Genomic DNA, 23,011 nt, shown 5'->3' with positions numbered 1-23,011 from the left:
TCTGACGAAAGTAGTTCCCTATCTTTGATTATCTAACATCTAGTAAATTTCTGTGATTATTTAATCACGGCATTTATTTGTATTGTCCCTCTTGTGGCTTTCCACGCATTTTCATGTTCTTTTTGTCATAATTTATTGTTCCTCGAAAGGCAATTAATATTTGTGAAGTCCAAGACAGCCAAATCACTTCCTCACGTACGAACATACAATGTATCACTACGCACGGCATAAACGACGTATAATTACCTAAAGGTCAATAATCAGTGTTGTTGGACGGCTTTTGTAGCCGTGGATCAGCCTATTATTTGCACCCTTATCTGATAAAAATCCGTCTTCACTACCTCTTCTTGTACGTACATGTAGTGAATAATCGAAGGTTTTCTGACATTTTATTCTTCTCAACAAGATTGGACAAAACTGCTATCTTAAATGTGAGATATGAATTTACCCCTGAAGTCTAAATTTACTCGATTATTTACGTGGTTGTTGTATCATACCGATGACCCATGACCCGACAAGTCAGGCGAAAATATCCTGTCTGGCTCAAGGCTTTGTTTACATCGTACTGTGGCGTCCTGAAGGCTGATTAGCTTGGCTAAGAAACGTTTGTTTATACATGTACAATGTATGTACATGTATAAACACCCATTGTGCATGGCAAGGAGTAACGAGTAAGTCTTAACTGGTCATCGAACGAAAAAAATCTTCGAAGATTCCTTTTAAAACCTCAAGGTCACCGACACAACGAGACGCTAAATTCCTAAATTTTACGCATATCTCATATCAAAACATTTTGGAAACATTTGTAGAAGATTTTTTACCATGGATGTCAACAAGTAAAAGAGTGCACGCGAGAGACATGAGTCAAACACTGTCTCCACCTTTGCTTTGAGCATTTAACCTCCTCGGAGCACGTTAAACTCCCGCCTGTCTGATCTTTGTGTGAAGGACAATAGAAACTGGTTGGACGGGAGACAACAGCCTGAGAACGGGTGATTTTAGCTGATTAGTCAGCTGTCCTTGGGCGTTTGGGAGTCGACTGAAGAGTTCGTAATTATCTGTGTCGCACGTACGATTGCTCATGATGTTGTACACCACTATACACTAGACCAAATGTACTCTTAAAAGAGTACATTTGGTCTAGTGTATAGTGATGTACATCATCATGAGCAATGTAGCATATGATTAAAAAAAGAGAAGTTTAAAAACTTCCCTTTTTTAATCATATGCTACATGTAGATTATACGATAGGACACAAAACTCACTAGGTGAATTGCTGCATATCGTGTTCAGAAATGTTGAATGAAATGTAACGTTAACGATACAAAGAAACGGTGAGTATTCAACTTTGTCAATGTTTCTAGAAATACTAGTACGCGTGTAGTACCTACAAACCGTGTTTGGTGGCGCTGCTACACTGTCCAGATAAAATACCGATAAGACCACCAATACAATAGACACAGTTTGTCTCGTTGTCGAATGTGGGGCTACTTAACGCTCAGTGGCGCATAACGATTGGCACAGAAAAACACAAAAGAGGCGGAACAGACGGTAGGACATACAGAGGAGCAGGGTCCGGCCGGGTGTCATCACCTAGACTGCAGGTGGCCACGTTTTGTCTTCACATAATATATAAACTAACTTCTCAGCTGCTACTCGGATTTTCTTAGCCCTGAACAAAGAAGGGAAGGAAGTTTTCTGTAGACCTGGAGGCTACCAGTCACAGGTATGTGTTTTATCTCACCTGGTACCGTATTCCCGGGTGATTTGGTTGTTATGGTGGTACATAATGCGATGCGGGTGTCGGTTATGGGATTCGGGTAAGGCTTAATACGTTCACACTGTCAAGGGAATAAAATCATGATGTGGTCTAAAAAGTAAACTATGTGTCTTTGTTGGAGATGGTATTTGGTATCGTAGGATTTAATCCTACCTCTGGATCATGTATTCTTGAATGAAGCCGGTACGTGAGACATACATCGCTAGTCGGGCCAACAGGATTTTTGTTAGCTTTTTGTATCTTCTGTGAAACATATATCATATATAAAGCTGCTAGTGGCAAGCATACATCTAAATATATCTAAACGGGTCTTTTTTTACGTAGTTTATCCTGTACAATGTAATGAGATACAACCGTTCTATCTTTGACTACTGAGGTGAACTGATATCTTATTGTGCTTATAATCAAGCTTCTTAATACTAGTAACTTTCTATTCTGTTAAATCTTATGTTTAACAACGACTATTCTTGCTAACTGTAAAGAAAAAGGACCTCTATCGTTACACATCAGCTTTGACTATAACCGTGCATTTTATATCCCGATTCTTTAGTACGTGGGACACCACCCTCCCATCCTACCACCCTACAGACAAAGCAGTAGCTCCTGTGGTCCAACAGGTCTACTTTCTGTGTCTCATTTACATACCAATCCAGGTACTCAGTTATGTGCAGTTTATACTTGTCTTCAGACTCATTCTCTATCACCAATGAAAGACAGTTGATGGTACCTAAAACGCCTTACCACTCAGAGAATATATCCAGTTGCTTTATTCTATATCACGTACGCTTGGTCTAAATGGTAACTGCTATATCCCTTCTGTTATTTGTAGACTATAACCTACCTCGTCACAGACGATGACCCAGCTTCCGCTGAGCGCCCTGAAGCGACATTTCCTGACGTGTTCCATCTGCCTGGACACCTTCGGCTCGCCCAAGATCCTGCCGTGTGCCCACAGCTTCTGCGCGCCGTGTCTGGTCAAACATGCCGACGGTACGTCCGAGTGTTCTTTCTTTGACCAAGCTAAGGATACCAGCGATCGCTGGATTTGTTTAGATCATGTACATGCAAATTATTTGAAGTCGTGTGCAAATTATCGGCCTACCACTTCTTGGCCGTGACGTCATGGCGATTGCTTGTTGTATTTCCTTCAAGATAAGTGTGCCATAATAAGTTTCAAAACACATATTGTTATATGGTCAGCAGACATAGTTTTGCTTTACAGTGTAGGTTGTTCTTATAATATCCGTTGCTTGTTGAAAACAACTAGCAGCATAAAGTTATGATTTTATGATTTTTGACAATTGCTGCCTTAACTTTGGACAGAAATGTTAATTTCTGCTTTAATTGTTGGTTGAAATTGACCTTTTAGCCTGTAACAGCTGTTGTACTCTAATCGAATGCCGGTGCTCTTTGTTGCAGGAAGGTCGCGTTTTCCGTGTCCCGAGTGCCGCCAGGACACCCCCATGCCCAGCAATGGAATATCCGGTCTCCAGGACAACCATTACATCACGAGCCTGTACGAATGGGTCTCCAGTGCAGACGATAGAATGGACTATCTTCCCCATACAACAAATGATAACTCTTTAGCTAAGTGCAATCGTCACACCAGCGCCGTTCTCAGTCACTACTGTTTAGAGTGTGATGTTGAGGTATGTGAATGTTGCATACGGGAGCAACACTTATCTCATAGATACAAAATCACCGTGGTCGAAAACAGGGGCAAATTTGACGCAGATCTGCTAGCGTCTTTCAATGCCACCATAGACAAGCTTAGCAGTCAGCTGTCGATGTTGGAACAAGAAGAAAAGAGAGAGTGCGAACAGAGGAAGGCGGCGGCACGAGAGATAGAAAGCGCTGGAAGGAAACTTGTCGAAAAGATCAACCTGCAAGTCTACCAGCTGATCCAACAGCTTCAGGCCTTGCATCAGGGAACACTGTTGGACATCGTGGAAGAGAAGGAGACCGTTGGTAACTACCTGACGAACCTGGAACAGTGGAGGAAACAGGCAGAGGTACTACTGAGAAGACCTACTCAGCTTGAAGAAGTCGAGCGAGTCCAAACAAAGATGCGATCTTTGCTCGATGATGCTGCGCAGTACGAAGGTCTTGGAAGCAACAGGAGAGCAACGAAATACACGTTTGTAAGAGAAGAGTTAGACTCCCAGTGTGTTAGTATAGGTAGAATAGTGGATGATAATGATGTAGATGAGGAAAATGACAACCAACAGAGTGCCTGTTCGCTAATAAGGTTTGGAAGGGAGGGTAGTGGGGAGGGGGAGTTTCGTTATCCTAGCGGTGTTACAATATCTGATGAGGGGACCATATTTGTGTTAGATGCGGACAATTCGCGGGTTCAAGTCTTTAACTCAGATGGAAAGTTTCTCAGGACTTTTACCGTTCTGTGCCCGGAGATCAACAGCAATAGCACCCGGCTGGAGGGCATAGCCATGGCGTTAGATGGAAACCTGTTTCTCACCGACAAAACCAACAAAGCTGTCGTGATAGTCAACCAACACGGAGAGCTACAGGACATGAGGAGACTAGACATGGCGACCCACCCAGCAGGCATTGCGTTCGACCCTAGCACGTGGAACCTTCTTGTCAGTGACGTCAGCAATCACTGTGTAATCGTCATGAACCCCATGGGTGGGTTACGTCACACTTTTGGTTCACTAGGTGCCCTCGATAGACAGTTTAACCAGCCGCTATATCTAAAAGTCAACGCAAGGGGCGAAATCATTGTATCAGACTTCTTCAACCATTCGGTGAAGGTGTTTGACGCTGAAGGCGTTTTTCTGTTCAAATTCGGCGGTTCGGGGTCCGACGGGGGACAACTCAGCCTACCGGCGGGAGTTTGCACCGATGCGAGCGGTAACATCGTGGTAGCAGACCGCGGTAATAGCCGGGTATCGCTGTTCGACTCGCGCGGGAACTTCCTCAAACATGTCGCGACCAAAGAAGACGGACTGAGGGCTCCCGTGGCCGTGGCTGTCTCAAAGACGGGTAGTCTTGTCATCACTGATGGAGCAAACTGCAGCGTCACTATAGTGAAGAACTTTGCATGTCGCTAAGATTACACCCAACAACGGAATATCTTACACAAGAAAATTGTTACTTAAGCCACTGGATTGATTTTGAAAACTGTCAGAAATTTCAAGTAGCATCTAAATCTACTACTTTTCGTCAGTGACTGTTGTAACAATTTTCTTGTGGAAATTGTCGTAAGGGCTACCTAGATGCTTTGAAGATTAAACAAATGAAGAAAAATATGGAGTTACATGTTTGTTATCATGTTTCTGTCGTTACAACAATTAGACGCTTTTGTAAAGTCTGATGGAAGCAGTGACATTTACACATTGAATTCCGTAATCTGTGAAGAATGAATTTAATACAAGACTGCTTTATTAAGACAAACTTGACATAACTTGGAGTCTGTTATAAGTTAATGTTCGTTAATTTTAAATCATGATATCTAGACTCCATTGGACAGATGCTCATTACATGTATTTTATTTGCTGCAAATGTTATCACACTCATATATTTCCCATTGACACAACGGCGAGATGTTCAACGTTGTCCTTAGCCAGACGTCTATCTCATGACGACTTCTACCTCCGTGTCCATTTTGTTGAGTTCCACAACCTTTAATGAATAACAAAAAATAAACCACGTTACAACGATTAATAGCTAGAAAGTGGATTCTAATTGCAAAGTATTGTGTCCCATGCATTTATCTGACTAGAAAGGAAAGAGAAATGTCCTAAATACGGGTTTCTCTACCCGAGATCATCTAGCATAAGAGGTATGCCAAAAAAGCAGTTACTCAAGCAACTGGCCATGGATATGATTTTAGAAACGGTCAGACGTTTGTATAAGAGGTATGTTTTGCAATACCTAGCTGGCTTCATCGCACTTCCAATTAAGATCTATTTTCCACCTTATTAAATAATTATCAAATTATCTAACACTATACCACTTACAGTACAGTGTACCCAATAAGCACACAAGTTTTACCTGATCTGTGAATTCTCTCAGTGCCCCGTTAGCGCCTGCGTAGTGGGAGACGAAACAGGCTATTCTTTGGACCAGGTTGTGGCTGTTGTCTGCGCATGCGCTGACGCCAACTCTCCGCATACATTCCACATCCGACGCGTCATGCCCTGTAACATGTGGACAATTTTGTTCATTAGATGACGTCAGAGCGTTCCAAAGTTCCAACAAACATGCGCTATTATAATGGTTATATTGATGTAGCAATAGATAACATAGAGAATACTAGTAAACTGGAAATGGAGGGTCTTCCAATCAACTGGTCCTCCTCAAAATCACGCCTTGTCAGAAGCAGGATTTGATAAGGTAGTAGTGCACATTAGTATGTATAGTGTAATTTCTCTGTGTGCTTCATGCACCACATAGCATAAATATACAATTAAGGTGAAACAATTAATAAACTAACATTAATGTATTGAAATTATGCCTCAATGACTTGTTTATCAAACTACCGATGATAGGTTAAATTCTACATACCTACGTAGCCAACCTCCGCCCAGCTCAGGCCCAGCTGTAGTCTGTACGAATCCAGTTCACTCAACTTGTCCTGTGGAGAAGAAAATGGAAACAAGCATTAGGACAGGGAATATTTACCGTGCGTTGGAATGACTTCAGTTTTATAGATCTAGATAGGGCAGGAACGTTTGGGTTGTGGGGACAGTTCATAAACACTAAGTCTTCTTTCTTACTGACCTTACAGTTCTGCCGCAGGCTGCATTTCTCCCGATCCGCTACTGTGTTGAACACGGGGTCATCTTCTTCTGACAGCAGCAACACCTGTAGACACAACCAAACAAAAATTGCAATACACAGTAGACAAGGCGCCACGGAATGTTAGTCTTTAAAAGTAACTTAACTAGGTAATAACAGGACAATATTAACTAGTTAGTCAAACATCCCACATACACACACAGCTCTCTGTTGCAATAGGATTCACCAGAATTATCTTAAATGGCAAAGGTATACTAGTGTCTGTAATCGTTTGTCTAACCCATTTACCCCTGTTATCTCACCTACACACTGCAATACATTTGCCTCACCTGGACACCTGTCCTCCTGAGCCTGCGCACCCCCACCACGTCCCCTGAATGGTACGTCCTGAGGTGCTGTCCGGCCGGACCCTGCAGGGCTGCAGGACTGAACAGAACACCGTCTGCGTTCAGCGCGAGTAACTTAAGACACTGTGGCGGGAAAACATGGAACATGCTAATCAATGATGCTTTTATGATGCTTTAAATGATGCTTTTATGATGCTTTAAATGATGCACTTAAATGATGCTTTCATCAATGTATATCACGAGTTGTCCCAATTTGTCACAATGATTGGGCCCCAAAATGCTATCCGTCGTATTTAAGTTAAAGGATGGCCTTGATTTATATTGACTGTAAAAAGCCGAGAAATTTCATGTGACGTTGTATGTGTGTCATGCCAGTCAATCTGAAATAAAACTGAACTGATATCTATATGTCGAAGACAGTTTAAGGCACATAAGTCACATTGCTTCATGTAACAATGTAATTTTATCGTTTTAGAATGGTCGAACAGATATTTCTCAATAGTATTTTTTATCATATTTCCGGCTATTTTGTTTGTTTTGTTTTGTTTTTCTACAACAATCTCGAAAAGGTCTGCGTTCAATCTACCCAACACTAAATCTTCCGAACAATCGTGCCTGATTTTTTTCCGGTATCCTCTGGGGAGGATTTCATCCATTTTTAATTGCGAAATGACGACCAATTGTATCGGCAGTTCCAAATCTTTTGTGTAAGTGACATTTCGTGAGAGGTCAGTTATTTCTACAAGTCCGGTGGGAAAAACACACAATATCCCTCCGCGATCCAGAGACAATACCGTATAATACTGTCAACTCCTGACTGATTGTCATCTAAAATATTCAATAGGCTGAAAACGAACTAACCAAAACAGAGACGCATTCCCAGACTTGTGGTAACAAGTGTAGCTGAGTAAAATAATGATGTCAAGTTGGTTAAGGGTGTTTTAGGCTAAATACGTTACAATTACACGTATCCATTCATTCAATTCTATACACCCTTAAAACTTTAAAACTTTGTAACACTTTTCTATTCAAATTATCATCGTATTCAAACAGTCTAAGATGTTTAGTTGTCGCTTCTATAAAAAAATCAAAAAGATGATGCAGACTTTGTGTTATGTTAGTAGAAAATTCTATATTATAAATCATAATCTTATTGAAAATTCCCGCCCAAATGCTAATTGCAAGAACATTATAAATGATAAAATAACAGTAAACAGTGAAAATGATCATAAAGTAATGGTACTAATGTCACGTCTATTATAGTTGTTGTTGGGACTGATTTCCTTTCTCTGTGCAGTGGCGTATGAACTGCCCGACGATTTGCGAGATCATATGAATTTAGAGGTTATTACGAATGCATTTTTGTAGGCAGGAAAGTTGTAGAAAGCTGGGGAACATGTTGGTGACTACTTCATAATTCAATAATTCTAATACATTTTGCAATTTCTTTTAGTGCTGTATTATCTTGTTTTGATTTTTCCAGCAGCGAGCGCTATGGTTGAGTGCACATGAATGCACACATGCTGTAACAGTTGTGTGACTTATAGTGTTCAGTCAGATGAGATACTAGTACATGTGTACATGGGTTTAGTACAGACCTTCCAGCGTCTCAAGTTGTCACCACCTTCATGATCAGTCCCGATCTCTGTATCATCCCCCAGTTGTGCAGGTGACTCTTCGTTGTCTTCTGGGAACATCTTCAACAAGAAGTGAAACTCGAAAACCTAGAGAAAAAGCAAAATGTCAAAAACTCACAATTGCCTATTTGGGTCTATTGAGTCAAATTGATTTTTACCGATAAAGAGAGCTACATGATAAAGGTTATGATATGCCCTAAGTTACAAATGTATCGCGCATTCTGTGTAAAGTTAGGCTACCACAATTTCATTCATCGGTGTTGGAAACGATGAGATACTTGCTATAGATAAAATCGTTTGTGTCTATAATCATTCGTAACTATTCATGTTAGATAGACATATGATAAATAGAAGTTAAAGGAAATATCAAGCCAGCCCGCCCCCATTTTTTTCTTGACAAAATAATCATAGGAAACTAAATCAAACCACCAGACTTCGGTGGCCATTGTGATTATGTTGAGAATAGTGGGTACTGCAGGTGAAATCATTTCATGCACAGAAACTGTAACTAACGTCAATGTTTTCATTTATTTCATTTATTTCGAAACCTTTTAGCCCCGAAGGGCTAATCTTCCAAGGCTCAAACATTATAGCAATTACAACATAGTGGAAACATTTAAAAATACATACATACATACATGTACACCACATTAACAATAAATACACATAGATATAAACAATTTAAAAGTGGCGAGCAAGGGTCAAGGATCAGGTGACACTACTACTGTTTGAAACGGCCTTCTTAAAACTGATAACATCGCACAGTGTCTTAACGTCAGATGGTAGATCGTTCCAGAGCACGACTGCACGATACAGGAATGAGCGTTTTCTGCTGTTGGACTTAGGTATTGGTAATCTAAAGTTATGTGCGGAAGATCTGGTATTATGACTGTGAGATGCATGAACAGGCAAAAGGGAGTTGTAAATATTTTCAACTCCAGACTTAGAAGTACAATGTAGCTTTCAGGCCAGCACTTCCATTCAAAATGATCTCAAACAGATTGCACTCACATGCGTACGTTATATCAATGGCTCCCTACCTCAGATTTTCTTACAAAATTCTTCAAAATGCCACTGTCTCGTACTAAAACAAATTCCCCCAGATACACGTATCACCACAACTCCTAATATCCGCCCAAAGCCCGTATCGCATATACCTCAATTGTTACAGGGGCTTTGCGTTTGTAGACATGTTCGTACTAGAGTTAACGTTACACATGGGTCAAACACTCTAACTTGTGCCATATGTATAAGAAAGTCACATATACCTGGAGAAGACTCCCTGGCAGCACTCTGTGTACTTAAATCCTTACCGATGTCTGTGGTCTGTGTCTGTGTAAACTATGGCTGCCATACTGTAAAGCTTATAATGCATTGCCGTCTAAAAATTAGATAATATTCGCAAATACAAACTTTGTGTCTCTTTCTAACTACCCCATACCCTTTATTCTAGATCTCAATAATGGCAGCGCGCTGGAAAGATGGAAGTTTCTAAAATGCAGGATTATTTGAACTAGAATAGATTTTAACTTTGATAGAAATAAGATGGTTTACGGTACCCCATGCAGGTGTGTTATGAATGGGGTCACATGCATGTGAATAGGAGCGAATAGCTGATAATAGGGGTCAATTTTTATCGATTGGTGGCGTCTGTCCTGAACAGAGATACACAATCACTGATAAAACCACTGCAGAAGAACCACTTTCTGAAAACGGATTTCAGATTTTCGGTTCAAATATTGTTAGGTTCTACATATTAGGCTCTACCTCTCACAGAATGTTTATGTATTTTGTATTAAATTCGATTATCAAAGTCGGAACAATCGCACATGTACAAGTTTGGATATCTCCTACACCCACTCCGTGTGTTTCCTGGTCGCAAGCTGTTGTTTTTCCGTCGATGAATTAAGGTGTATTGTTGGGAAATGTACAGATGTTGCACCTGATTGCTTGGGTCGGTCGGGTCGAGAAAAGGGTAACTTTTGGAAAGGTTGTCTCCCAAATGTTGTGTCCTTTTCACAACATTTCACAACTTTCATCACAAGACACAGGTGTAAACGGGTATCTGACTTCAGTAGGTAAAAGGCAGTGTCAGGAGAGGGATTGGCTCTGCCTTACAATACCGTGCCACAGTGGATTAACAACCCACTGCCCCTACGGCCTAAAAAAGCTGGGGCTGCCTTAACCTTTACCTTCTTTTTTTAACTTAGAAAAGCTCTACATTATACCATTCATCAGACAATATTTCCTACGGTACTGTCGCAGTAACATTCATCGTAGACCGTTGTACGATTTTGATGTGGCAAATTTTGCGAGCTGGCTGTGATAGAACCAACAGCCGACAAGGACCTAAGGCAGTCCTTTCGTAACAAGACTATACTACACATACACACGACTTTCTTAAGAATCCTATCAGTTGTCGACAATCGTACGAACAATTAAGTTGGTCAGTCTAAGATGACATAATACCAACTATGATCGGTGTCGTGCCATGCTTAATTGTCTCATGTATTATTTACAGACCGTTTGTATGTGTGTGCGTGTGGGTGGGGGGGAGGGGAGGGCATCACATGGATGTCTCAGACGAAATCACCCCTAAACTATGAATACAGTGATAATATAGACTTATTATAGAGTCCTCAACAAGGTTTTGAGTCGTAAGCATTACATCATGATTCATATTATTTTTTTTGCACTATACATAGCCAAACAGGTGTGATTATGTGAATATTCGTTTGTTTACTCAGATTTTCAAAACTCCTGAAAATTTATCCTTCTACCAAGTAAAAGTGCTATTCAATCATTCACCAACCTGATGAAATCATTATTAATTGATATAGCACGTCAAATTTTGAAGGGAGTATTGACTACTAATATCTTCGTTCGATCATGAAAGACTAAAAATATACTAACACTTTATGGTTCGAATTGTGACAAATCCTCGTCTCGGCTGATCAATTCTGACCAGGCCACACGTAGATATCCGAGTCCCATCTAGTGTAAACAACAAGGACGCAAACAAAACAACAACACAAATCCGACCATCCGGGTGCAGGGCGTGTCACCCCGTCTGATACACGGCAGAGAAGTGGGATGTATCCGTGCAGGTAGCAGTCTGTTCCGGTTTCGCAACGAAATACACAAGATTTACTAAATATATACTAGTAGGCGTAAAAAAATACCCTTTCTCAGCTTCTTTTCTAAACCAAAATTCTTTAAGGTTGCTGGGAACACCGGCTGTTTATTTTAGAAGGCAAGCCGTAAGTCAAACCACCTGCAAAGTTGTGATTTCATAACTCTTGTAAAGGGAAATCCGGCCCTGTCTCTACGAGTGGTCAAATTGAATGTTCGTTTAGAGTCACTGTTCAATGGGGGAGAGGGTGGACAGTCACAGTGTAACAGTGTGGACTTATAGGCGCTACCAACTAACCCGGTCGATGGGTCTAGACCTTTTCAGCCAAGTGGTTAGAGCGTGCCCTGGGGCCGTGGGTTAGAAACCCGGCCCGGGACCAGGGGTTTTTATCTGTTTCTACTCGCTCCTGTTTCTTACAGCATTGCCAAGGCTTAAGTCATGCCCGCATGTGCTAAAACTTCTACCTACAGACCTAGAATCGATGGGTGGTTTAAGAAAGAATGTGAGGAGGAAACAGGGCATGTCCTTCAAAAATCCGCTGTTTGAGTTCAGTAGGTTAGTTTCAGGGCGTTACCACGGCGCCCGTAGGCCGGGATTTACCTGCTAAATACGGGATGTGTTTGTTCTTCACTCCGGTCAGTTTGGCAAAGACGAGGGTGTTAAAGGCATCCAATGAGATTTCAGGGAAGGAAAACTGGATTTTGAAAGATTAATATTTTCTGGTTATTCTTTTAATGTACTAAATGTGTTAAATCAATCCTGTACAAATACATGTAGTAAGAAAATGCCATCCTGGCCTTTTTCGGATTTTTTTAACAACACATTTATATTCCACATATTTGCAATTTGCATTCGGGACCGAACTTGCAAATAATATTCCATCTAAATGTTCTCACAGTACTGAAACGCCAGGACGTTTGATTGGTCAGAAAAAGAAGCCATATATTGTCACTACCAGGCTAATGATTGAAGCGCCCCCTTTTGGCCAATGTAAGCAGTTCAACGTCTGGCCAAGAAATCGTTCAAGGCCAGAAGAATTGTTATTGTCCACATAATTATTAGTATTACTGCTACCTGAGTGATTTGTAGAACCAAATCTATATGTTAGGACTGCGACCCAGCAAGTTGCATCGCGCATTGTACTACAGATACTAGTAGTCTAACTTGCGATGTTCTTTTCTCAATATCAGTTCTGAAGTCTCAGAAACAATTGAAAATAGTCTGGACACACACTAACCTTCTTTGACAGGAAAAAAGTCAAATTGGTGCAAAAACAGAAGAATTCGCTGTGCCGACCGAACGTAAATTCCGACCTAAATGGTGGATGTGTTCTTTTGACGTGTTAACTATAAACCGGTCTTTCCAGGTATGACCTAGCTGTCTGTTATCAGGGCTTGTCTATTTAATTGCAGGCTTTGGGCCGCATTGAGGGGGATACTTAATACCTCGCAGTTTTTCTATAGTGACATAGCCAAAACGTCTACTAGTATCTACTATCTAGTATTTCTTTTATGAATTCCTTCCTATGTATGGATATTTTGAAATAGTTATATAGAAAATACCCGCATTCCAACTGATAGTTCCTTATTATGAAGCTTGGGGCCTTCTTAGTAACATGTTTCGTCAGACAAAGCGTTTATTTTGAGCTCACAGTGTTTTGAGCTTAAACGTATGGGTCTACCGGCTACATAAGAAAAGGCAGTTGAAGAAACATTGTTCAACACACAATAGTGCAATATTCTGTCAATTTTTTGACAAGTATGGCATGTTTATGTTAGATAATAGAAAGATTATGGTGACCCAGATAAAATCAAGTATTTTGGAACGACTTTTGCATATCACAAAAGAGACGCTTTGTCCAAACAAAAGACTGGGACAGCTGGTGTAATGACACAGTTACTCATCCAATTGTAACTGTGTGACATCTTCAGGAAGAAACCATTTTTCTCCAGGGGGGGGGGGGCGGGGTCACCAAGAGGGATATTTTTGCCACGAATCGGTTGCTGACGAATATCGACTTCACTTCTCCGTGGCTATGCGGCCAGGCTGATGACCCATTCGTTACGATGTAACCAATAAGGTGCATCATAACAAAAATGAAAATACAAAAAAATGTGAACGTAATACCAATATCTAGTAGACAAAAAATTCCAACGGAAAATAAGCTAAGTAATGTTAGAAAGCAAACTAATGTTTTGGGTGACATTTGAACAACAAATGTCACTTCTGGTTATACCCCGCAAATCATAATGGAACATTCCCACAAATGTCCAAATACAAAACCTGTTTGACAAGTCCTTTATAGACGAAAAGGGCTTGACAAATATGGCAGCGGCCAGCGTGGACAATATTTACCGTACAGTGTTTTGCTGAGTGTGTTCTCGGTAGCCGCCACGTCAAAATAGACTTTGATGGGAACTGTCGTCTGTCATTTGACTCAGCTGCAGTTGCCATGGTAACGGCTACGTGTACAGGTATGTGGTTCTCGTTCCCATGTGTTTGTTATTGGTTTCTAGAATTCTGCTTCGTCTCGACATTGAGTTACATAAAAAAATATTGTTCCAAAATTATGGCCACGTTTGTGATAGGTCGGCAAATTAGAGGATAGTCTTGGGACAGTTGTGGACATGTCGCACAAAATTCATTTGTCTTGTGACGGGGAAAGCTTGTCGTGATCCTTGTCGAGGGTCAGTTCTGTCATAGCCTAGCTGTCAAAGATCGTACAAGTATAACAGTAACAAAATGTCATCCTGGACTTCGGATAAACAACAGGCACTGTAGCAAGACTCACAAACGTCGATCCAATACCATCCATTCACAAGTAAAATGATTTTTTGGTAATGTAAGTATGAGGTTCAATAAAATATATATTAATGACTTTAGATGGTAAGATTCAGTCTGTGTTATGCTGGCAGACAAGTTAGACACCCCGTATGCAAATGATCTGTAATAATGGTATTTGTAAGAGCACTGCGAAAGACATCAGATGAATATAACGTTGTCTTAATAAAGCCATTGTCACACGTACACATAGCCGAATATGGCCCCCTGAACTCCGTTGTTTGGAGTAGGAAGGGAGCAAGTTCGGCTGTGGTTGGCTGGTGTTCGGCAAGTTAGGTCGGCTGCTGTTCGGCTGCGCCAGCCGAATGTTTTAAAAATGTTGTCAAACATTTGGGTGTGGTCGGGAGTTTCGGCCATAGTTGGCTGGTATTTGTCTGGTGTTCGGGAGTAAGTCGGCAGTGTGTCGGGCGTGATCGGGGGTCAAATTTGATTCAAATGTAACTCAAATTCGAATAATTCGTATAGAAAGTTAGGCGTGACCTAAATCTGTTCAGGCTGCTTCCGACTTCTGAAAGTGTGTCGGGGCCTTTTGACAATAACTGTTATTTGCTGTCATGCTCCCTGCCTAACAAAATAGCAAAACGGTGTCAACTGAATTCCGTTGAATCTCTGAAAGAAAACGAACACATATTGCTCAGGTAGAAGAATGTATTCAGTGCTATCTGCCCTAAGTTATATTTCCCTGTAGGTTGTTTTATCTAATTGTTTGTGAATGATTGGTCAGATTGCAGTTGCCTAAAAGTGGTCTGCTCACGCGATATGTGCAATGACCTATTACTGCTACGTTGTTTTTTTTAAATACGTTAAAACTTTACATTTCTAGATTAGTAACCATAATAGAAATGAACAAAACCATTGCACATTACATCACAACGTTAACATATGTACACAATGTAACAATGCCTTATTTTAGCTAAGATGTGCTCCCTAGTACTTGTTTAAAGCTGAATTTCATCCCTCTTGCATTTTTTCTTTGCTAGGGTTTTTTTATTGTATATGTGTATGCATAGAACTATATCAATGGAAACCTGTGCTTCAAGTTACACAATGCATTATGTATATCGATATCATATATTATATATCGATATCCGATTCTTGAATCTGGTGAGCTAAAGTCCGCCATTTTTTTATTGTTGGATGTCATGACCTGACACTATTAGGCGCTTTAGAGAAGGATTCTCGTGAGAGTACTAGTATAGTCCTGCACGCAACCGTGTGACGTCACATGTGACCTTTCTTGTCATCACACAACTCGGCGTCGATACGTAAAGGCTTCTGTAGCCAACAAAAGAGAAGATGTGTAGAACGACAGTATTTGTGGTCATGACTGTTGATGAATCAATGAGATATCATCGGCCTGAAATATTCAGCGGCAAATGTTTATTCCAAAGAAAAAGCCCTTTAAGGTATCCAATACAATTTCGGATGGCAAAATACTCTGGATTATAAAATATGTCTCGTATTGACATTTACTGTCATTTAATTTCTTAGCACACTTTTGTTACGATTTTATACTTGAAGCGTTTGAAATAGCCCAGGAACAAGTTACATGATGCGTCTCTTTATTTTTTGGGTACGTACCACTCATAAATAGCTAGAACCAGCCTATTATACAACACAAGAAACCGTTTTCCGTCAGTGACATCACATATTACCCCTATATCTCAGATATCTAAGGCATGAAGATGCAATAAGTTCATTGTCATTATTTACGGAGATTCATAACTCTAACTCGAAGGTTTGTCCATTTTAGATCTGATGCTGTGATCTAGACAATCCAACATGTTAGTGATACGTCCCAATACCCGGTTGTTGGTGGCTCTGGCTGCTTCTAGCTGCTGCACGCTCTATTTGCTTCATCTGATCTACTTGGAGAACAAGGTCGACAGGAACGTGGACGAAAAACCAGGGCTGAGAGATGTCAGCATTTGGGACTTGTTTCTCCCTAGTAATAATGGAGGTTTGTGTGATTTTTTACTTTCTGTCACAAAAAAATGATACACTATAAAGGTAACATTTGCAAATCAAATGCCTAATGTTAACCTTCACATGGTCTACTACATGTAAGCCTAGCAAATTACTACTATGTAGGTAAACAGCCCCTACAACTCTGTACTGATACAAAATGTAACGCAACACCACAGGGTGTCTGCTACAGCAACAGTTACCATGGTGGTGACAGACGTCTGGCCCAGGTCATTGACTTATTTTTTTGAAGCAGAAGAAACATAGCAAAAACAATATTTTTCCTTCTGCGAAAGTTATGATATGGAACAATCCACAAGGAAATTGTTACTCAATAAACTGGATAATTTCAGGTGATGACTGGGAAAATGGCCACCAGGAGGACCCAGTGCGCAAACTCCTGCAGATCGCAAGGGTTGCTGGGTACCCTGAGATGAGTGTGGACAGGGCGGCGGAGAAGGTCAGCGAGATCAGGAAGGTCGTGGAGGAGTTCCACCGCGCAGGCGCAGGGGACAAGGTGGGCTACGTCACTTGTTCTAGGTTTATGTTTCATGTAAAACTGGTTTTGCATCACACAAAGAACAAAATAATGTTTTCAAGCAAATAAATTACTAGTACTTAGTATAGGTTGTTGAGTAGGCTGGCAAAGTTTTATGCACAAATTGTAGGTGCACTACCTTTTAGATACCTGGCTCCTGTGTGGTGGTTGCAAAAGGCAAGGCAGTAGTGCAGCTAAATATGTCCTGACGATAGAGAATTTTGCGACACAGACCCCTAATTTCAATGTCATAAAAGTTATAATATGATATCAAAGTTATAAGATGCCAAACCCTGTTATTGTCCTTTGCTTTACTACAAGTTTTTGTTTCCCCTCGCGTTATTCCAGCTAGCGGCCTCCTTTCTCCACAAGATTGACATCATCCTCCTGTCGGAACAGAGCGCGGAACAGCTTCACAGGCAGATCAGGGAGAGGGCTGAGGAAGAGAAGAGGACAAAGGAACAGGACAAAAAGAGAGAGGAGGAACAGAAACGTCTGGAGAAGCAACAGAAAGAGGAAAAGAAAGAAGAAAAAGGCCACAAAGGAGAGGTGAATCATAGTGTAATACTATACAAGGGACATCCTAATCAAACATTATAGGAGTGGATGGATGGATAGATGGATGGATGGATAGATGGATGAAAACTAGAGTTTCCATAAAGATATACCCAGATATCTCATGCACCATATGAAGTGGTAAAATTTTATCATATATGTAGGTACATTAATAGCAATTTGAGCAAAAAAAACTTGACTTGATGTGAAATACTTCTGGTTGAAACACCATGAATTGTGACGACATTTACTGAGACTAAATTTCTGGAGATACAGTTCAATATCTAAACAGAACTTCTATTGAAAATTCTGTATTTTGTTCCTTAGGATCCAGCCGAAAAACCTCCGCCGAAACCCAAGCTGAGTAAAGAGCGAATGGACCAGATCGCGAAGGCGGTGGCGAACCTACGCAAGGCGGACGAGAAACTTCCGTTCGAGCGGAGGGCGAAGCTGTGGAAGATGGGGTACGAGAGAGACGACAAGTACAGCTTTTCGGTACGATACGCAACTTTATTACTAGTACTCTCCAAGCAGTTAGGATTTGGTTTGTTTTGGACGAAATGTTATCGGGCTTTGTTTTTTTTTTTTTGTGTACTGGTATCTTTCTTATTTCACAGCCAAACGGGTGACGTATTGAAGTCTGCCCTGCCAACCCTGTTTTCACAGGTGTTTTTTGTTACATGACCTCCTTGACAGCTGGTGTTGTTTCACTTGAATGGTAATGAAAGTCTTGTAGACACCATGGTGAATGAGGAGACCATCACACAAGATCGAAGGAGGTTAATTCTATTTTTATTTTTAACCTCAATGCAAGATCATGGAGGTCTGAGATCTCTGACTTCTTGTTTATGCAGGACTGTGACGACATGGACAACTCTGTGGCGCGCAACCTGCCTGAGTCTGCCTGGTTCTCGGAGAGGTACATGGACGACCTGAAACTGTTCCTGGACGCGGAGGACATCGACAACCCCTACATCTACCACAAACTCCGTCACTACGGGCTGCCGTTCGGATTCGGAGCGCAGAAACGGGACGGTATGCACAGCAGAAAAACTTCACGCATTTTAGAAACAGACTAAACAAGGCTATATAAAATAGAGTAACACAATGGCAATTTTCTAAATGATAATTATCTCTGTAGTCCCTTGAACTCAAAAAAGTCATACGCATTTCCTTCTATGTAGCATGATGTATTTCTTATTATCTATCTACTGTATACTTTTCGTACAATGTTTAACTTTATTGTGAATGATACTTTTAATAAAAAAAAGACCAGCATAATGAGGGATTGGGTGGGGCAATTGTGAACTTCGTGATCATATCAAAGGATGATTAAATTTTTTTAGAAATAGTAAAATTGATACTTCATTTTAATATATGTATCTGCTACAAATTTTCTGTTTCCTTTGCATGCTTAGTGATGGCGCGACTAGTGCACAACGATAACTTCACTAATGACGACATCCATGGCGATTACCGCAAAACGTGCCTGTCATGCGCAGTGGTGGGGAGTAGCGGAGACCTGAAAGGAGCAGGAATGGGCAGAGAGATCGACAAACATGACTATGTGTTCAGGTGACTAGGTGTTCATTATGTTTACCTTCACAGAAGGAAAACATATTGTTTTTGCTCAGTATCTTCATCTTCTTCTTCAAACAAGTTAAGTCAATGGCCTGTACCAGACGTCTGTCACCATGGTAACTGTTGCTGTAGCAGACGGTCCGTGGTGTTGGGTTACATAATGTAGCAGGACAGAAGTGATCATGAGAGGCCGCTCACCATATATGAATGAATGTTTTTAGGGCTGTATTTCGTTTTAATATCAGGATTCACTTTATGTTATCTATTATTTCCCAGGTTAAACAAAGCAATGACCGGCTCCCTTTACTGGCCTGACATCGGAAACAAAACTACCTTCTACACTTTCTACCCGGAGTCCAACCACGTCCATCTTCTGAACAACAAAGAGGTAAAGAGATGTTTAAAGTTAAAACTTTTATTCCTACACAAGAGATAATTCTCACCCAGAGTTTTCAACCAGTCACTCCGGTCTTCTTCAATAGACTGACACAGTGAGCCATGTCACGAAGGTTATCCGAAGTATGACGTCAACACTGGGTCAAAGGTATATAGCTGGTAAACGGTGTCGGCCCCCGTCGCGGTGGTGGGTGATGAACCCTGATAGCGTCTTTCACCCCTTTCAGAAAGTAAACATGTACCTGTGCTGTATGTTCAGGACGTAAGAGTTGTAAGATATCATCTAATCTCTTACGTGTTTACGCTGTTCTTGTTTTATTCCCACAGAATGTTGTGTACCTTTTCGCACCGTTTAAGCAGTACGATGTCGACTACGTCATTGCGGTGGTGGAAGGGGAACCCATGCCCAAAATCAAGGCAAACAATAAGTACTGGTGAGTGGGAGAGTTTCGTCCAACTGACTTTATATCTAAGCTCTTAAAGGTGCCCAATGCAGTTTTTAGGGCTTGAAAACCAGATTTTTTCTGTCAAATTGTTCTTGTGCAATATCCCAATGCATATCGACATTCATGGAACGAAATGACCGAAAATTGTGACAGAAAGCAGTATCTACATACTCTTAATAGTCTCGTTTCTATTAAGGTCTATCTAACTTGTAATGTCCAATCCAGGTCGGTTCGCAATCCGAAGATCCACGGGCGCCAGTTGAAGCTGTTCCACCCTGACTTCCTGCGGTATATCCACGTGTCGTACCTGAACCACACCGCGGGCCGGCCCACCACGGGCGCCATGCTCGTCTTCACCGCCGTGCACATGTGTGACAAGGTCGGTTTCGTCTATTCATTCACACGTTAACCCCGAAGGTGCTACGTATACGCAGCTATAAGCCACGATCCGTTTGCTACATTGGTTATGTAATTTGGCATGTCGTCTACTAGGATGCGCTCGATAATGCACATTTTGTATATATCGTAGCAGCTTTAATACATGTATCACATTTTTCATAGCAGATATTGGGTCATTCGTGCCAGCTGTTACGTTTACGGAAGTAGCTATAACGTATGTCACCCTCTCTATCCATCCGTTGCCCAGGTGGACATTTACGGGTTCGGGTACGATCCCAGGTTCTCCGCTCACTACTACGACACGAGCTTCCACGAGCACACGGACAAGGGCACGGTCCACAACAGCACCAACGAGAGGCGCGTCTGGGAGCGGCTTCACGAGGACGGTATCATCAACTGGTGGAGACGCGACAGATGACACAAGTTGTGAAGACACTAGACAATGCCCGGTCTTTGAGACTAAGAGTACGCTAACACTGTGCTACTAATTTGGTTAGAGAAACATTTGAGACGTGTAACTCATCTGGGAGCATTTTCTTGCCGATGGCATCATCAGCTGGTGGAAACGAGGTAGATGAAACAAGATGTCATAAGATTAGACACTATCGAGTTGGACTAAGAGTCTGCTACTAACTTGTCTAGAGAAATATTTGAGACCGAAACTCATCTGGAAGAATCTCCTTGCTTGTGGCATCAGCAAGATCTTGAAGGTCGGGTCACATCTTGAAGATATGACCAGGAAGACAGTATCAAGCCTTAGGAACTACCAAGCATTTACCATTGGGGAAACGTTTGAAGATACACCAAAAAGCAGTTACTCAAGCAACTGGATATGATTTTGAAGAGACAATCTGCGTCACCAACTTGTCAGAGACGACACAGATGACACAAGATCGGAAGATTCTGGACACTATCACGTCTAAGGGACTAAGAGTTTATGCTATATAAACATAGTACTAAATTGTGTTTGAAGAAAACATTTGAAGAGACAAACGCTCTGTGAGCATCTTCGAATGCTGACGGCATCAACTGGTACTGCTGGAAACGGGATTCACACAGATGACCTAAGATGAAGACAAGTCTTTGGGACTGCATTAGACTTTTATATATACAGATATATACTATAGTACTAATATTTTTGAAGAAAACATTTGAGATTCAAAAGCTCCATGAGCATCTTCAAATGATGAAGGCATCAACTGGTACAAAGGGGATGACTTAACACTACACAGTAACTTAAAATGAAGACAAAGTCTTTGGGCCTGAGGGTTTATGTACTACCGGCATAATACTATTTTGTAAAAAAAAAAGGTTGGAAAGATTCTTGTTCTAGAAAAATCTTACGTCTGAAGTGACTCACTGTCACTAAAATATTTGTTTTCATCTATATATTTCTATTTCTTCTTCTTAGTTTATTGGCGGCCAACATCAATGTACATTATAACTCATCTGACCTAATGTATTTTCAACAAACTTATTTTCAGTTCACTAGAAATGCAATATCAAAATAAAAGCCATAACCAATGATCACTTTTTAAGTCTGTCCGATTATTCATTTATTTCATACATTTCATAACAAAAGTGTAAAACCTTATAGACTGGTGTAAAGTATCACATCTGCGTTCCGTTAGACGATGCAACAAACAAGTTCAAACCAAGCTCCAAGTCTTGTACCGACTGTGTAGATACAAAAATGGTAAAATACACCAACAACATAGTCATATATTATAACATATGACCCAAATTTTACAAAGCCAAGAGCATCTAGTGCTTTGGTTAAAAAACTTCGGCTAAAATAATGCCCATTTATTTTGGTCCAAAACCTTACACAATTGCAGGTGGAAAATACAAATATTCAGCCATATTGCAGTAAACATAACAAAAATTTAAATTCATATATTACAGTAAGTGCAATAAAAATATTTGCATAAAATGTGATTGTCGGTAAATATACATACAAATGAAACCATTTTTGGTGACTATATCCTTTTAAATGTACCTTTATACCTGTAAATGTGTTGTTACTAACTACTAGTATCATAATTGGGTGTATGCATGTATGCAAATGACTAAGACACACCAAAAATGGTCTCGAAACCTAACAATGTGTTACCAACTATAAGACCCCAATTGGTCAATTTTGACCGCTTAGTAATATAATTTTCCAGATATAGGATTCTAAAATACAAAAAGCTTATATTATGTACATGTACAACTTGAATTTTAGACATTAAGACACAGTTGAACTTTGGACATTACGACAGTCAACCTGACTGATTGTTGTCAGACACTGAAAAACAAGCCACTACACTTTCCTTTGTGTCCAGCCAATGAGCATGCTATATTTCTCAAACTGGCCTTCTGATTGGTTTGGCATTCTGACAAATGAAAATTTTCTTCAGTATGTCTGACCAATGAGCCTGCTCCATGTTTCACATGGACATTCTGATTGGCTAAGGACACCTAAGTTGCAAATTCAAACTGTTTTTCGTCCACAGATCAGATCTTTCTTCACAATCTGATTTCTTACTGAGGTCCTACCACAGACATTTACATGTGTCTATTCTAAGGCACATAGATATCTTACAATGACACGAATGACAATTCAAAGACCCCAACAATATCATGATCA

At 40.7% G+C, this 23,011-nt stretch overlaps 3 protein-coding genes across 3 annotated transcripts; 2 read left to right on the top strand and 1 right to left on the bottom strand.

Moving 5' to 3' along the window:
* The first annotated feature begins 1,347 nt into the window (after positions 1-1,347).
* Positions 1,348-4,919, top strand: LOC109475192 (tripartite motif-containing protein 3-like). Its single transcript, XM_019775769.1, has 3 exons — positions 1,348-1,726; positions 2,610-2,770; positions 3,200-4,919. Exons 2-3 carry the CDS (start codon positions 2,635-2,637, stop codon positions 4,849-4,851), a joined length of 1,788 nt encoding a protein of 595 aa, XP_019631328.1. The 5' UTR covers positions 1,348-1,726; positions 2,610-2,634; the 3' UTR covers positions 4,852-4,919.
* A 230-nt stretch (positions 4,920-5,149) lies between these two features.
* Positions 5,150-13,022, bottom strand: LOC109475254 (N-acylneuraminate cytidylyltransferase-like). The gene is made up of 7 exons (XM_019775854.1): positions 12,896-13,022; positions 8,487-8,612; positions 6,871-7,011; positions 6,524-6,607; positions 6,308-6,377; positions 5,795-5,940; positions 5,150-5,422 (listed from the first exon to the last, which is right to left on the bottom strand). Exons 2-7 carry the CDS (start codon positions 8,583-8,585, stop codon positions 5,372-5,374), a joined length of 591 nt encoding a protein of 196 aa, XP_019631413.1. The 5' UTR covers positions 8,586-8,612; positions 12,896-13,022; the 3' UTR covers positions 5,150-5,371.
* A 923-nt stretch (positions 13,023-13,945) lies between these two features.
* On the top strand, positions 13,946-21,203 carry LOC109475244 (alpha-N-acetylgalactosaminide alpha-2,6-sialyltransferase 1-like). Its single transcript, XM_019775844.1, has 11 exons — positions 13,946-14,132; positions 16,253-16,459; positions 16,818-16,981; positions 17,351-17,551; positions 17,885-18,052; positions 18,412-18,592; positions 18,976-19,132; positions 19,415-19,526; positions 19,862-19,968; positions 20,206-20,359; positions 20,627-21,203. Exons 2-11 carry the CDS (start codon positions 16,282-16,284, stop codon positions 20,795-20,797), a joined length of 1,593 nt encoding a protein of 530 aa, XP_019631403.1. The 5' UTR covers positions 13,946-14,132; positions 16,253-16,281; the 3' UTR covers positions 20,798-21,203.
* The last annotated feature ends 1,808 nt before the right edge of the window (positions 21,204-23,011 follow it).

The sequence above is a fragment of the Branchiostoma belcheri genome, unplaced genomic scaffold (genome assembly GCF_001625305.1).
Source record: "Branchiostoma belcheri isolate BF01 breed outbred unplaced genomic scaffold, Haploidv18h27 scaffold33, whole genome shotgun sequence".
NCBI classification, from domain to species: Eukaryota; Metazoa; Chordata; class Leptocardii; order Amphioxiformes; family Branchiostomatidae; genus Branchiostoma; species Branchiostoma belcheri.
Note: the sequence above shows the minus strand (reverse complement) of the source record. Positions and strands in the feature narration are given on the sequence as shown.